This window comes from Salvelinus sp. IW2-2015, unplaced genomic scaffold (genome assembly GCF_002910315.2).
Source record: "Salvelinus sp. IW2-2015 unplaced genomic scaffold, ASM291031v2 Un_scaffold4434, whole genome shotgun sequence".
NCBI classification, from domain to species: domain Eukaryota; kingdom Metazoa; phylum Chordata; class Actinopteri; order Salmoniformes; family Salmonidae; genus Salvelinus; species Salvelinus sp. IW2-2015.
Window position 1 is genome coordinate 16033 of NW_019945704.1, and position 15986 is coordinate 32018.

The 15986-nt window shown below is 40.4% G+C and overlaps 2 protein-coding genes across 2 annotated transcripts in view; both read left to right on the forward strand.

Moving 5' to 3' along the window:
• Positions 1-5791: 5791 nt before the first annotated feature.
• hmox2a (heme oxygenase 2a) lies at positions 5792-9761 on the forward strand. Its single transcript, XM_024143820.1, is given in 10 exon segments — positions 5792-5806; positions 5849-5892; positions 6825-6865; positions 6868-6923; positions 6925-6942; positions 7283-7450; positions 7787-7921; positions 8186-8374; positions 8844-8973; positions 9203-9761. Coding segments are annotated over 10 exon segments (924 nt in total). The 3' UTR covers positions 9331-9761.
• A 3037-nt stretch (positions 9762-12798) lies between these two features.
• abat (4-aminobutyrate aminotransferase) overlaps positions 12799-15986 on the forward strand; it is a 6906-nt gene continuing 3718 nt past the window's right edge. Inside the window, 10 exon segments of the mRNA XM_024143823.2 lie at positions 12799-12837; positions 12839-12869; positions 14000-14094; positions 14550-14579; positions 14835-14958; positions 15051-15100; positions 15186-15266; positions 15520-15612; positions 15707-15769; positions 15867-15955. Of these exon segments, the coding sequence (XP_023999591.1) occupies positions 12799-12837; positions 12839-12869; positions 14000-14094; positions 14550-14579; positions 14835-14958; positions 15051-15100; positions 15186-15266; positions 15520-15612; positions 15707-15769; positions 15867-15955 (695 nt within the window).

Sequence of the window (15986 nt, forward strand, 5' to 3'; positions counted from 1 at the left end):
GAGAAGGGGCACCTCAAGGACTGACATTCATTAAACTGGTCTTTTATCTCTCGCAGGTTACGCAGGGATGGGAGAAGGGGGCACCTAAGACTGACATTCATTAAACTGGTCTTTTATCTCCCGCAGGTTACGCAGGGATGGGAGAAGGGGCACCTAAGACTGACATTCATTAAACTGGTCTTTTATCTCCCGCAGGTTACGCAGGGATGGGAGAAGGGGGCACCTAAGACTGACATTCATTAAACTGGTCTTTATCTCTCGCAGGTTACGCAGGGATGGGAGAAGGGGGCACCTAAGACTGACATTCATTAAACTGGTCTTTTATCTCCCGCAGGTTACGCAGGGATGGGAGAAGGGGGCACCTAAGACTGACATTCATTAAACTGGTCTTTTATCTCCCGCAGGTTACGCAGGGATGGGAGAAGGGGCACCTAAGACTGACATTCATTAAACTGGTCTTTTAATCTCCGTTTAATGAATGTCAGTCTTTCCGCTTCAGTTTAACATTGATCCTAATAAATATATTTGTAATATCAACTGAATTAAATCATTTTAGAATTGTGTAATACTATTTTAATCTTGTGTTGAAACGTATAGACAGTCGGGAAACTGTGCAGTGCAGGTTACAAGAGTGCAATTTCCCCCACTGCTTTGATTCTGGGATGATGGGGAAAGCAAAATAATTAACAACATTACATTTCATAATGGTTGGAGCAAGTTTGGCAGCCAAATATAAAAATGTTCATGTCAATATTACGGCTCATAACTTACATACTCTGATACAGTTGAAAAGGAGGCAAGGAGATATGATGCAAGGAATCGAGATACATTTATTGAGATTGTATGCCCTCTCTCTCCCTCTGTTCTGTTCCAATTACCTCTCCCTTCCCTTCCTTAACTGGTGTTGAGGTAATGCAGGGTTCTGCATTCTCCTCCCCGGCGACTGAATAAAATGAGAATATAAATGTGGGRAAAATGGATGATTATGCACATGGTAACTAAATCTAGCTTGTCCAGCTAAATACAATCAATGCATAGATCACAACTAACCCATTCATAGATCACACCTAACCCATTCATAGATCACACATAACCCATTCATAGATCACACCTTAACCCATTCATAGAATCACACCTAACCCATTCATAGACACACCTAACCCATTCATAGATCATCACACATAACCCATTCATAGATCACAACTAACCCATTCATAGATCACAACATTAACCCATTCATAGATCACACCTAACCCATTCATAGATCACACACTAACCCATTCATAGATCACAACTAACCCATTCATAGACGCTAACTTCCTTTGGCGCCTATTGATGATAGTATCTTCTGGCCGAGGGAGTTCTGTTAAGAACCCCTCGTTCTGAACGTTAAAATGCATCGTACGCGGTACGGTTTTGGAAACATATCATTCATATCAGCGAGAAATAATCGTTTTTTTATTTTAATGACTAACCCTTTTATAGGGTTAGGTTTCCATATCGCCATTATTGTTTACACATCATATATTATTAGGATCAGCTTATCCTCCCCATATCCTATCATTTAGTGGTGTCCTCGGTGTGAGCACACATAGTCACCACTGTCAGCGGACCCACCTTGGAATATCCCAATGAACTTTATGGGACACTTTGTCATAAGTAACRAATCAGAAAAATGTATATCTCTCTGTCTCTCTCGCACATGCTCAAGTTTACATYTAATAATAGGGTTTTAGAAAACTTTTAAGTGCACTGACAGAAGTAAACATACATGGCTCTTAAATAAATTCTGGTTAAAAAGCAAAGACATGTTGGCAACTCCTCTTACCCAGTTGTGTAAAGTACATAAGTAAAAATACATTAATGTACTACTTAAGTAGTTTTTGGGGGTATCTGTACTTTACTATTTATATTTTTGACAACTTTTACTTTGACTTAATTACTAAAGAAAAGTATGTATTTATTAATCCACACATTTCCCCTGACACCCAAAAGTACTCGTTACATTTTGAATGCTTACCAGGACATGAAAATGGTCCAATTCACGGACTTATCAAAAGAACATCCCTMGTCATCCCTACTGCCTCTGGCGGACTCATTAAACACAAATGCTTTGTTTATAGATGATGTCAGAGTGTTGGAGTGCCACACTCCAAAAAACAAGAAAATTGTGCCGTCTGGTTTGGAATAAGGAATTTTAAATGATTTATACTTTTACTTTTGATACTAAAGTATATTTGAGCATTACATTTACTTTCGAAACGTATGTATATTTAACAACAAATACTCTTAGACTTTTTTTTACTGGGTGACTTTCATGTTTTTCTGGAGTCATTTTCAATTAATCTCTTTACTTTTACTCAAGTATGACAATTGGGTACTTTTCCCACCACTTTTCTTACCTACCTCTCTTTATTGCCCGCTTCTTTGGGATAGATGGATCTTTAGCGTTTCTTACTCTGATATAACAAAGCCTTGTTTTTCTATATCTTATCATTGGTGATTACACCGGAAATCAAGGAAGATTGAACCATTTTGTGACGCTAGAATAATATAGATAACGTTGGTTAGTGAACGCACAAGCACACACACGAAAAAACACAACAAAAAAACACAGCTACTGAAATTAGTCATTTGAATTCAAGCAATTTCACAGTATGTACGAAGTGCTCCTCATAGTACACATTTTTTTTTTTTAAACCTCATCAAAACCTTATAACTCAGACATAGCCTACAGTTCTAGCTTGGACAAATTGTCTCACCTTTAGCAGGTTTCTTCATTTAATTTTAAATCTTTCCAATCATTCATTTGAGGACAATCTGCATGTCTAAGGAGCTAGTAATGTTATGCTTTCACTCAAACCAATACTACTTTAGCCAGTATCACTGGTAGAAATGCGCTACATTGTGGAAGAGGTGATAAGAATAATGAATTGAGGGTTGTGCAGGCCTGGAAAAAGGACCGACTGTTTCCCTCTGATGATATGAACTTGGTTTTGAGGCCTTGAAACATAGAGTTGATATGAACTTGGTAATGTCACTGGAAAATGTATTGATCCATGTATTAGTGCGTTGCTATTGGTATTTAAAGAAATTGGAAAGGAACTGGTTCAAACGACAATTAACCACAGCTGTGAAATTACATTGCAAATAAATTTACAACATGGCTTAATGATCTCTGCGAATTTTGTTAAAAGCTATATACAACTGCATCACACCTATTAAAATGATATGCTTTATAGCAGGTTTTGATTCAACCTAGCCTCTCAATTTCTGTGTCCATTTCTATCAACGTGTGCTTCGAGTAGAGCCCGCCTTCTGTTATGGCAAACAATCTGGTTGGCTGGCGTCACTCAACACACGCCGCCTTTTTCTGCAGCGAATATTTACTACTGTACCTACTATCAAGGTAACAAATACATCAATATATGTTCACTCGCATAAAGATAGAGCTAGATATAATTTTACGAATGTATCTATGCCGCAACCGAGAATTCGTGCAAATATAATTTTTGTGCAAATGGACGTTAGACTCATGTGGGCTTGTTATACAAGGCTCAGCGCAATGTCAGTGAGTTTTGTAACTGTCGCCGATAGTGTACTGTCGCTCATGGCAGGCGATGTTGTTGCCAGCACGTAACATGTCAAATAGAGAAGTATATGCTAATAGTAACGTTGCCTGCATATATCCTATTTGTATTGATTAGATGTATGCCTACATACTGTATCATACTCTACTGTAGCCTACAGTAAACTACTGTATCATACTCTACTGTAGCCTACAGTAGAACTACTGTATCATACTCTACTGCTAGCCTACAGTAAAACTACTGTATCATACTCTACTGTAGCCTACAGTAGAACTACTGTATCATACTCTACTGTAGCCTACAGTAGAACTACTGTATCATACTCTACTGTAGCCTACAGTAAACTACTGTAATCATACTCTACTGAGCCTACAGATATAACTACTGTATCATACTCTATCTAGCTACAGTAAAACTACTGTATCATACTCTACTGTAGCTACAGTAAAACTAACTGTATCATACTCTACTGTAGCCGTACAGTATAACTACTGTATCATACTCTACTGTAGCCTACAGTAAACACTGTGTATACTCTACTGTAGCCTACAGTAGAACTACTGTATCATACTCTATTGTAGCCTACAGTAGAACTACTGTATCATACTCTACTGTAGCTACAGTAGAACTACTGTATCATACTCTACTGAAGCCTACAGTAGACTACTGTGTTCATGACTCTACATGTAGCCTACAGTATAACTACTGTATCATACTCTATTGTAGCCTACAGTATAACTACTGCTGTCATACTCTACTGTAGCCTACAGTATAACTACTTTATCATACTCTACTGTAGCCTACAGTAAAACTACTGTATCATACTCTACTGTAGCCTACAGTAAACTACTGTATCATACCTATGTAGCTACAGTAAACTACTGTGTCATACTCTACTGTAGCCTACAGTATAACTACTGTATCATACTCTACTGTAGCCTACAGTATAACTACTGTATCATACTCTACTGTAGCCTACAGTAAAACTACTGTATCATACTCTACTGTAGCCTACAGTAGAACTACTGTATCATACTCTACTGTAGCCTACAGTAGAACTACTGTATCATACTCTACTGTAGCCTACAGTATAAACTACTGTATCATACTCTACTGTAGCCTACAGTAACTACTGTATCATACTCTACTGTAGCCTACAGTATAACTACTGTATCATACTCTACTGTAGCCTACAGTAAAACTACTGCTATCATACTCCTATGTAGCCTACAGTAGAACTACTGTATCATTACTCTATTGTAGCCTACAGCTAGAACTACCGTGTCATACTCTACTGTAGCCTACAGTTAGAACTACTGTATCATACTCTACTGTAGACTACAGTAAACTAGTATCATACTCTACTGTAGCCTACAGTAGAACTACTGTATCATACTCTACTGTAGCCTACAGTAAACTACGTATCATACTCACTGTACCTCAGTAAAACTACTGTATCTACTCTACTGAGCCTACAGTAGAACTACTGTATCATACTCTACTGTAGCCTACAGTAAAACTACTGTATCATACTCTACTGTAGCCTACAGTAGAACTACTGTATCATACTCTACTGTAGCCTACAGTAGAACTACTGTATCATACTCTACTGTAGCCTACAGTGAGTTGTATTCATTCTCTGTTTTATTATGAATTCTGTACTGTTGAGGAAGAACTGCAAGTAAGCATGTCACTGTACAGTTACATTTGTTCTATTCATGTACATGTACATTTGATGTATTATAAGTTATGTAAATATCTACATGTTATGATATTTTGCAGATTGCATGTTTATGTATATTTCTATGTAAATATACAATTATTAGCCTACGTATTCAGAAATATATGTTATGGGTCTGAATGGAACCTGTAATCTTCTGTTGGCCTATCCAAAGTAAGATATGTCTGAACATAATAATGGCACTGTAATACACAACCCCTTATGTCAGAGGTCATGTGTGTCAACACTTTTGGCCACAGAAGCACACCAGAGCTACTGTGGTCAGGAGTCGGACTCCGGCCTCATTTAAAGGTTTCCGTCTCATCCTTCTATCGTCATACCAAATGCTCTCTGGGTTGTTTCACCTCCACAGAGAAGCAAAACACAGACAGACAGACAGACAGACAGACAGACGGACAGCCAACCAACCATCCAACCAACAAGCCAGACTGACAGACAGACGGACGGACAGACCATCAAGATGCCTGCAGAGAAGGTACCAGAACCAGTGAAGACCAACGGGTGTGACAAATGAAAGAGGAAGATCATCACTGAAGTAGAGGATGATGAGGACAATCTCAGGTACTGAGGAGTAGTAATTGATTAGGATTGTCTATCACCCCTTTTAATCTATTCAATGTCAAATGATGGATCATGATTCAGGGTTATTGGTGAGGAAGGTCAGGGAAAACTTGGGACCTAATAACAACAATTAGAAATGATAAGAATGATGGAGGGACTGTTTTCATTAGCCTGGTCCCAGATCTTTTGCGCTCTTGACAATTCGTTCTAAGTTTGGTATGATAATGAGTAACAAGGAGTTATATGATAATGAGTAACAAGGAGTTGGCATGATGATGAGTAACAAGGAGCTGGCATGATGATGAGTAACAAGGAGTTGGTATAGGAATGGATTAACAAGGAGTTGGCATGATGATGAGTAACAAGGAGTTGGTATGATAATGAGTAACAAGGATTGGTGGATGATGATGAGTAACAAGGAGTTGTATGATAATGAGTAACAAGGATTTGGCATGTGATGAGTACAAGAGTTGATGATGAGTAACAAGAGTTGGTATGATAATGAGTAACAAGGATTTGGCATGATGATGAGTAACAAGGAGTTGGTATGATAATGAGTACAAGGAGTTTGCATATGATGAGTAACAAGGATTTGGTATGATGATGAGTAACAAGGAGTTGATGATAATGAGTAACAAGGAGTGGCATGATGATGAGTAACAAGGATTTGTATGATGGATGAGTACAAGGATTTTGGTATGATGATGAGTACAAGGAGTATATAAACATAGGCTATGTTTGCATGCTCTTAGCAGTTATAGTTTTCACCTGTTATTTTTATCTGTCGTCCATCACCAATCTGTGATAGTGATACAGGACTTCATTATTTATGACCAAGAGTGTCAGCTTGCATACCTTTACATGTGAATGATTTGACCTTTTTTACTATCTGTCTGTCTGTTGTTCCTCCATACTGTTCTTCACCTCCCCAGTCCAGATGACCTGTCCGAGTTGCTAGCGGAGGGAACCAAGGAGTCCACGACAGAGCAGAGAACTGCCAGTTTGTCAAAGACTTCCTCAGGGGACGCATCCAAAAGAGAACTGTTTAAGGTCAGTCTGCAGGGCTGGCGAGAATGGGTTAACTGACAGGCCCCAAGACAAACCATGTTACACATTGACCCCTGATCAAATTCATTTAAACTGTTCCTTTATTCAGTCAAATGGTTGAGTTGGATGAGAATGTTTCATTGAAATAGTGCATGTGTAATATTCACATATTCACTTTACTGCCTTAGTCAGTTCTATTCAATAATAGACTGGAACTGAACTGAATATGACCTGCATTTCTGTCTTCCTGTGAGTTAATATTTCACCTCTGTCTCTCTCCTACGTGCTSTATRTCCCTCTCTCTCTTTCTGTCTCTCCCTCTTCCCCTCCTCCCTCCCTCCAGCGGGGCACAGTGGCGCTCTACTTTGTCTATACTGCCATGGAGGAGGAGATAGAGAGGAACAGGGACCACCCCCAGTTTGCCCCCATCTACTTRCCCACTGAGCTGCACCGACGTGAGGCTCTGGCCCGGGACCTGGAGTACTTRTATGGAGAAGACTGGGAGAACCAGGTGCAGCCAGWAGAGGACGGGCCCCGGTCACTCCTCTGAYCCGGGATCCTATCTGGTGCCTGGTTCACACTATAGGGCTGACCCAAACCGCACTGTGCTGGTAGTGCACAGTTACCGTAACTATGGTGGACGCGTAACCAGGCCAACCCAGTACAGCTCAGCTCGGCTTGGTTTGGCCTTATAGTGTGAATCAGTCATCGGTTTCTTCCTTCTAGGGAGTGTATTTCTATTCAATCTGCTTCTGCTTCTGCTTCTGCTTCTGCTTGCTCTTTGGGGTCTAGGCTGGGTAACTGATTTGATTGATTGATTAAGTGAATGATRGATTGYTTGAACCAGGTCARCTGCTCCCCGGGCACCCAGCCATATGTAGACCGCATCCACGAAGTGGGACGTGAAGACCCGGTCCTGCTGGTGGCCCACTCCTACACCCGCTACATGGGTGACCTCTCTGGMGGTCAGATCCTTAAGAAGGTACATAAAAGGGTTTATTTCACACTTATATCGATACAACTGCCACAATGATGCACTTTGGTAGTTTACAACACAGAAACTGAATTGTAGTCCACAATAACATTTATATGACATTGTATTAGCTATGAGAGAAGGTTTATACTCAACAAAAAGTGATTTCAGTTCATCTTTAAAATAATAAAAACATTTTAACAAACATATCAGTGTCAGCATTTTCTAATTGATTCTAAWTAATTTAKTAAAATGAACCCTATTCTAATGYAGGTGGCACAGCGGGCGCTGAAGCTGCCCTCTAGTGGCGAGGGGCTGCACTTCTACCAGTTTGAGGGRATCCACAGCACCAAGGCCTTTAAACAGTTGTACAGGAGCAGGATGAACGAGCTGGAGATGGACCAGGAGACCAAGGAGAGGATCATAGCCGAGTCTAACCTGGCCTTCAAGTTCAACATGGAGGTAAGATATTATTGATCAGGGTGGTTTTCATTAACGCGGTTTATTCAGGATGGTGGATCAGGCTGTGATTTCATGATGCTAGTAGTGATCTACCACATATAGTACTGACATATGCTAGGTATCCTAACAGCTGTTTTGTGGTTAGCATAACAGCTGTCTTGTGGTTAGCATAACAGCTGTCTTGTGGTTAGCGTAACAGCTGTCTTGTGGTTAGCGTAACAGCTGTCTTGTGGTTAGCGTAACAGGTGTCTTGTGGTTAGCATAACATCTGTCTTGTGGTTAGCGTAACAGCTGTTTTGAGCTTGAAGAACACTTATATGAAGCCATAACACTTGATAAGTGTAATATAAATTATGTAAAAGGGTTTGGGAACATGGTTTGGCCTTTTAAACATCATACTCATAACATGTTTGTAGGATTTTGTCGTAAGATGCTGATTTAATGCTGTTGGATACTTACCTGTCCCCAGGTGTTCACAGAGCTGGAGGAGGCAGGGAAGAGCATCAKGGAGGAGGTGTTGGACGCAGGGTTCCCAGGACATGGCCATGGGGACATGGACGGAGACATTAACAAGTGCCCTTACTACTCTGKCAAAATGGGTAAGCTGCCTGCCTGAACTTCTCWCACTTTAACATATCCCTTTTCTGTGTTTGGCATCAATTAGACATGTCAAGTCATATGACAACACATTTGGTACTAACAGTAGTAACAGAATGAGGTCACAATGCAATCTTTCACTCAAGATCGTTTCTAGAAATTAGAACATGAATAACTGAATTATTATCCTTCTCTTTCTTCTCTCCTTCCCTTCCTCCTCTCTCTCTCTAGTGGCCAGTGGCAACACTAACTTTGCCTGTCAGTTAGCCATGATGCTGCTGAGACATCCTGTTGGTCAGATGGTTCTGGCCAGCTGGGCGGCTGCTGTCGCCGGATTGGCTGCCTGGTACCTCATGTGATCTGTCACGGACTGATTCAGCCAATCATATGTTTAAAGGGCGGAAGACTCAACAAGGAAATGGTGGACTTCTGGAGGAGGATGGCCAAGCTTTGTCCAGACTAATGAACTTGTTCCCTCCCTCAATCCTTTTCATTCTTTATTTCTCTCCTCCCTTCGTTGCTGTGTTGATACCAGCTGGTTGTTGTAGTAATGATGTTACTGTAACGTTGTAGGTTATGAACCCGTCTTTAATTAATCTTTTCACTGCCCACATGCGAATGATCTCCTTAGTAATGTCCTCTTCAGTACTTATCACCTGCACTATTCTGCTTATCAACACTGAATAGTTACATTGTTCAACTTTCATTTATGGCTGTAAGTGTGTATTGAAACTATACTGTACTTGCAGTACAGTGTATTTTAGGCATATACAGTTGAAGTCGGAAGTTTACATACACTTAGGTTGGAGTCATTAACATTTGTTTTTCAGCCACTCCACAAATTTCTTGTTAACAAACTATAGTTGTGGCAAGTCGGTTAGGACATCTACTTTGTGCATGACACAAGTAATTTTCCCAGCAATTGTTCACAGACAGATTATTTCATTTATAATTCACTGTATCACAATTCCAGTGGGTCAGAAGTTTACATACACTAAGTTGACTGTTTAAACACCTTGGAAAATTCCAGAAAATAATTCCATGGATTTAGAAGCTTCTGATAGGCTAATTGACATCATTTGAGTCAATTGAAGGTGTACCTGTGGATGTATTTCAAGGCCAACCTTCAAACTCAGTGCCCTTTTGCTTGACATCATGGGAAAATCAAAAGAAATCCGCCAAGACCTCAGAAAACCAATTGTAGACCTCCACAAGTCTGGTTCATCCTTGGGAGCAATTTCCAAACGCCTGAAGGTATCACGTTCATCTGTACAAACAATAGTATGCAAGTACAAACACCATGGGACCACGCAGCCATCATATCGCTCAGGAAGGGGATGCGTTCTGTCTCCTAGAGATGAATGTACTTTGGTGCGAAAAGTGCAAATCAATCCCAGACAACAGCAAAGGTACTTGTTAAGATGCTGGTGTAACGGCATTCTACGTGTCCTCCTCCTCAGACGAGGAGAGGAGAGAGGGATCAGATGACCAATTTGCAGCGAGGTATGTAGACATGAATGAATTTATTAGACACGACGAACACTGACACGAACTATACTTGATAAATACAAATAACAAACAACAACATAGACTGACCTGACATGCAAACTACATAAAATGAGAACGAACGAGACGAGACAGTACCGTGTGGTGCAATAAACACAGACACAGCGACAATCACCCAAACAAACAGTGAGAACAGCCTACCTTAAATATGGTTCTCAATCAGAGGAACGTCAAACACCTGCCTCTAATTGAGAACCATATCAGGCACATTAAACCCAACATAGAAACACAACACATAGAAATGCCCACCCAGCTCACGTCCTGACCAACAAAACAAAGGATTAACACAATAACTAGGGTCAGAACGTGCAGCTGGAGGAAACAGGTACAAAAGTATCTCTATCCACAGTAAAAACAAGTCCTATATCGACATAACCTGAAAGGCCGCTCAGCAAGGAAGAAGCCACTGCTCCAAAACCACCATAAAAAAGCCAGACTACGCTTTGCAACTGCACATGGGGACAAAGATCGTACTTTTTGGAGAAATGTCCTCTGGTCTGATGGAACAAAAATAGAACTGTTTGGCCATAATGACCGTCGTGATGTTTGAGGAAAAAGGGGGAGGCTTGCAAGCTGAAGAACACCATCCCAACTGTGAAGCACGGGGGTGGCAGCATCATGTTGTGGGGGTGCTTGCTGCAGGAGGGACTGGTGCACTTCACAAAATAGATGGCATCATGAGGGAGGAAATTATGTGGATATATTGAAGCAACATCTCAAGACATCAGTCAGGAAGTTAAAGCTTGGTCGCAAATGGGTCTTCCAAATGGACAATGACCCCAAGCATACTTCCAAAGTTGTGGCAAAATGGCTTAAGGACAACAAAGTCAAGGTATTGGAGTAGCCATCACAAAGCCCTTACCTCAATCCTATAGAAAAAGTGTGGGCAGAACTGAAAAAGTGTGTTGCGAGCAAGGAGGCCTACAACCTGATTCAGTTACACCAGCTCTGTCAGGAGGAATGGGCCAGAATTCACCCAACTTATTGTGGGAAGCTTGTGGAAGGCTACCCAAAATGTTTGACACAAGTTAAACAATTTAAAGGCAATGCTACCAAATACTAATTAAGTGTATGTAAACTTCTGAACACACTGGGATGTGATGAAAGAAATAAAAGCTGAAACAAATCATTCTCTCTACTATTATTCTGACATTTCACATTGTTAAAATAAAGTGGTGATCCTAACTGACCTAAGACAGGGAATTTTACTAGGATTAAATGTCAGGAATTGTGAAAAACTGAGTTTAAGGTGGCTAAGGTGTTTTGGCTAAGGTGTATGTAAACTTCCGACTTCAACTGTATTTATGCTGTAAATGTTGCAAAGATTTTGATCTTGTAATTATGTAATTGCAATACAATATGTATATGTTTGGAAAGCATTATTTGAAAACCTGTCCGCTGTATGCAATGCTGATTTAAAAAAAACATGTTGACAAATGTGTTTTTATCAACGCTTTTGTATTCCAAGAGATGTATTGGGAATGCTGCCTGTGTTAAACTGTAGACCAGAATGTAGTACACATAGATGCTTAGCCAGGAAGGTTCTTGGTCTATAACGCTTTAATAAAGAGAAGTTAAAATCACAGTTACAGCTCAATGTTTTCATGCCATAATAATAATCCAAATGAATCATGTTAATCCAAGTTAATCTGTCATTTCAATGTCTACCAACAGGTGGCATATATGCTTAACGTTTGACATTTTGGAAAACTGGACATTTCAGGATGTAAGAATCTTGAGCTCAGCAATGAATGAATACATGAAACCCACCCTCCCTCACCTGTCATAGAAGTCCTCTTACAAAATAAGGTCATCTAAAACCGACCTATTTTGATCCATCCTGTAATTATTACTGTCATGACCTGACCCTTTAGTCTCCAGGAGAGCAGTTGTAGTCAATGATAGTGGGTGTGTGGTATACGGACGATTCGCACTGGCCCCACCTCCACACCCGCTTCTCTAAATGGCTGTGGTTGAGATATAAAAGGCTGTTGTGGAGTAAGGATGATGGCACACAGTCTTGTGGTTCCACCTGCATCACATTTTCACACTTCACACAGTGAGTGTTTCCTTTACATTTTAAACTACTGCGCAGTCAACCAGCATCATTTGATATATTATATTTTTAAGGTTATTACTGTATGTGTGATGACCTATAAAATATTGGTATTTTTATTGGTATTTATGTGCAGTGTCAAGAAAATAGGAAAATCAACCTTTTTTTGCATTCTTCATTCTTGCTACAGCGGTAGCTGAGGAGCATGGCCTCCAGTACCCTAAGCCGCCATCTTGCTTCCTCCCCTGAGACCCAGCCTTGGGTTGTCTGCTTCAGGTAAGAGGAGAGAAACGTGTATATGACTTACCATAGTAGATCTATCAAAATGGATGAATGCAACAACCATGTCTCTGTCACTAACAAATATAGTCATGGGTGGTAACTCTACAATTTTACTCGAAAGGCAAGGCACTCTGGGAAATATTTCAATAAGGCTTTAACAAGAAGCAGTGTGTTCATTTAACACTGTTCCTGTGTGTTATGGGTCCACAGACTCCACACTTTCAGTGTTAATTTAACACTGTTCCTGTTGTGTATATGGGTCCACAGACTCCACACTTCAGTGTTAATTTAACACTGTTCCTGTGTGTATATAGGTCCACAGACTCCACACTTTCAGTGTTAATTAAACACTGTTCCTGTGTTTATATTGTCCACAGACTTCCACACTTTCAGTGTTGATTTAACACTGTGTTTTTTTTATTTTTTTACACTGGAGAATTTGCTGTGTAGTGATAGGCAATGCTGGCTTCTCACATGCTATTTATAGAAAGATAGTACATATTCAACATTATGGTAATAACTAATAAGTTAAACACAATGAGAATTGGAAGAAAGGAGTTGTAGAATGTCTTGTGAGTTTCTCTGAATGCATCGCTAACATTATGTTGTATCTTAATTTGATCACCCTGTGCAGGAGACTTTCCTGGAACGCAGGCATTTTAAACTTGTGTATTTGAGGTTTAAAAAGGCTTCTGAAGTTTGTAATTTCCACTTTGAAAATGTCGGACTTGATTTTCGCTTACGAAAAATGTATCAAACCCTACAAAAATGTCCATGAATTATCCTGTTGCTGCAGGATTAATTTCCTGCAGTAGCATACTGGCTCAAATGAAGATCCTACAMCTGTACTTTCTGTCAGTCAAACAAGCATCATTTCTTTGACCCATGATGGCCATTCAACTTGCCAGAACAAGACAACTGGAAAACACAGTTGATCATTAATTCCCACCTCTGCACACTCCTCTTGATCCCACTCATTACAGATTKATATCTAGCTTCCTCGTGAGGTATTTGTGATTTGCCGTACTGTCTTGTGACTTCCCACTGATTGGATGTGTTTTTGGCGTTGGCACAAAACCTCATAACTCAAATAACCCATAGAATCTCGTTCACATTTTCCATAGGATACCGCCATCAACAAACAACAGCTAAAAGAGTTGAGGAAGTTGAGTTTGATGGTCCTTGTATGAAGACTGAGGTTCCAGGGCCCAGATCTAAGGTAACTCAATAGATCAACTCTCGACCATACCACACCTAGGACCAGACCTACTAAGTTTATCACACTTTTGCAAAGGCAAGAAAAAGGACACTATTAAAGACAGTTTTATGGGATTGTTTTTCATTCTCGTATGGAAAAAACAAGTGAAAACTATGCAGTAGTGCAAATGCTTAGTAAATCTGTCCCTCACTGTAATGTGCCAACTGTCTAGCAGTATTGTTGTCTGTTAGTTAGGGTAGCAGGGATGGTAATGGGAACAACATATTTTTTAACAATTTAAAACGGTCTATGACTGTTTGTGAAATATCTTGTGAGTATTAACATTAACAAAGCTCTCAGGGATCAATCAATTACACATATGATAGAAGAAGCCATTCAAAGCACTTTAAATTCAGGGCATGGTTGTTTCTTAAGTACTGGTAGTATCCATTCATCTCTACTGTTGTTCTCCACAGATCCTAGCACAACAACTGGAGGGGATTCAGGTAAGAAATACACATAACACACTCAGATTTATATAATATAATATGAATGAAATGTCATGTCACTGCTGGGAGGAACAAAAAGAGAGCGGTGAAGAGAAATGTCCACGTTTGTGAAAAAAAGTGTCTTATTTTTCCTTGACGTCCTCTGTCCACAAGTCATATCATATCGGATTTGTACGATGAGTATGTTGTAACGGCACAGTGAAGGATAGCCTCTTCTCTGTCCCTCTTGAACATCTCTGCTCCCCCTTACAGAGTTCGTGTCCAGCGGAACTTCTTCGTGTGGACTTTATGAGGAGATAAGAAGTAACTACCGGCGTGGACGTGGATGGGAACCGCATGCTGGATGTCTACACCCAGATCGCATCCATACCCATAGGTGGGTATTCTATAGGACCCAGAGTTGTTCCTGGTTAGGTCACGTGGTCAGGAAAGACTTKAAATGTAAGTTTTTCTCTCTGTGATTTCCATGATACAATCACCCGGCACTCACAAAAGTCATGACGGATCCGAAAAATATGGTAAGCAGCAATGTTGATCTTGAGAATTGAAAAACATTTGATTTGCCATTGATGATGTGTAACTATTTTCTACAATCTGTGTCAGGGAASGTTTGTCAACCGACCAGCTCTTGGGATGATGCCACCGGAGCAATTCRCTGAGAAGCTTGTCAACYGCCTGATGGCAGTAAGTTTGATTTCAAATACACCTCGGAATATAACATCACAGCCTGTTAACACTATTACTAACCATGCATACACTTTCTAGACATATCAGGACACAGAGGACCACATTGGAAATATGTGTTTTATGATACTGTGTTGRGTTATCCCCTGGACTTTGTACTTTATTAATGGATTCAKACCCAAGAATAAATGGAATGAAATCAAATAACTCAAGTGATTACATGACTGGTGCGCTTCCTCCATTTGTCCACTAGGTGGCWCCCAAGGGCTTCAGRCGGGTCCAGACCATGGCCTGTGGATCCTGCTCCAATGAGAACGCCTACAAAGCCATCTTCATCTGGTACAGAGTAAGGGCAGGACCATGGACAGTAACGCATTTATAAAGTCTATATTAAATATGGGCTGRATATATAGCAGGCTTTTACTCTKTGTGTTTCTTAGAACAAGATGAGAGGAAGTCCGGAACCAACTCCAGAGGAAGTAAGAACTAGTGTCATCAACCAGGTAGGTAACTCACACTCCCTCACAACTCTCCRGTTTGTCATTTTGTTATATAGGGCCAGCAGTTTCTCAGTCTGGTGTTCTCTCGTTCTTTTTCCAGGTTCCTGGCTGCCCTGACCTGACTCTTCTGTCCCACGGAAGAACTCTGGGTAAGACTTTAATATGTACTTACAAGTCCGAAGGAGGCGGGTTATCCCCTCCCTATGCCTGATTGGCTCGA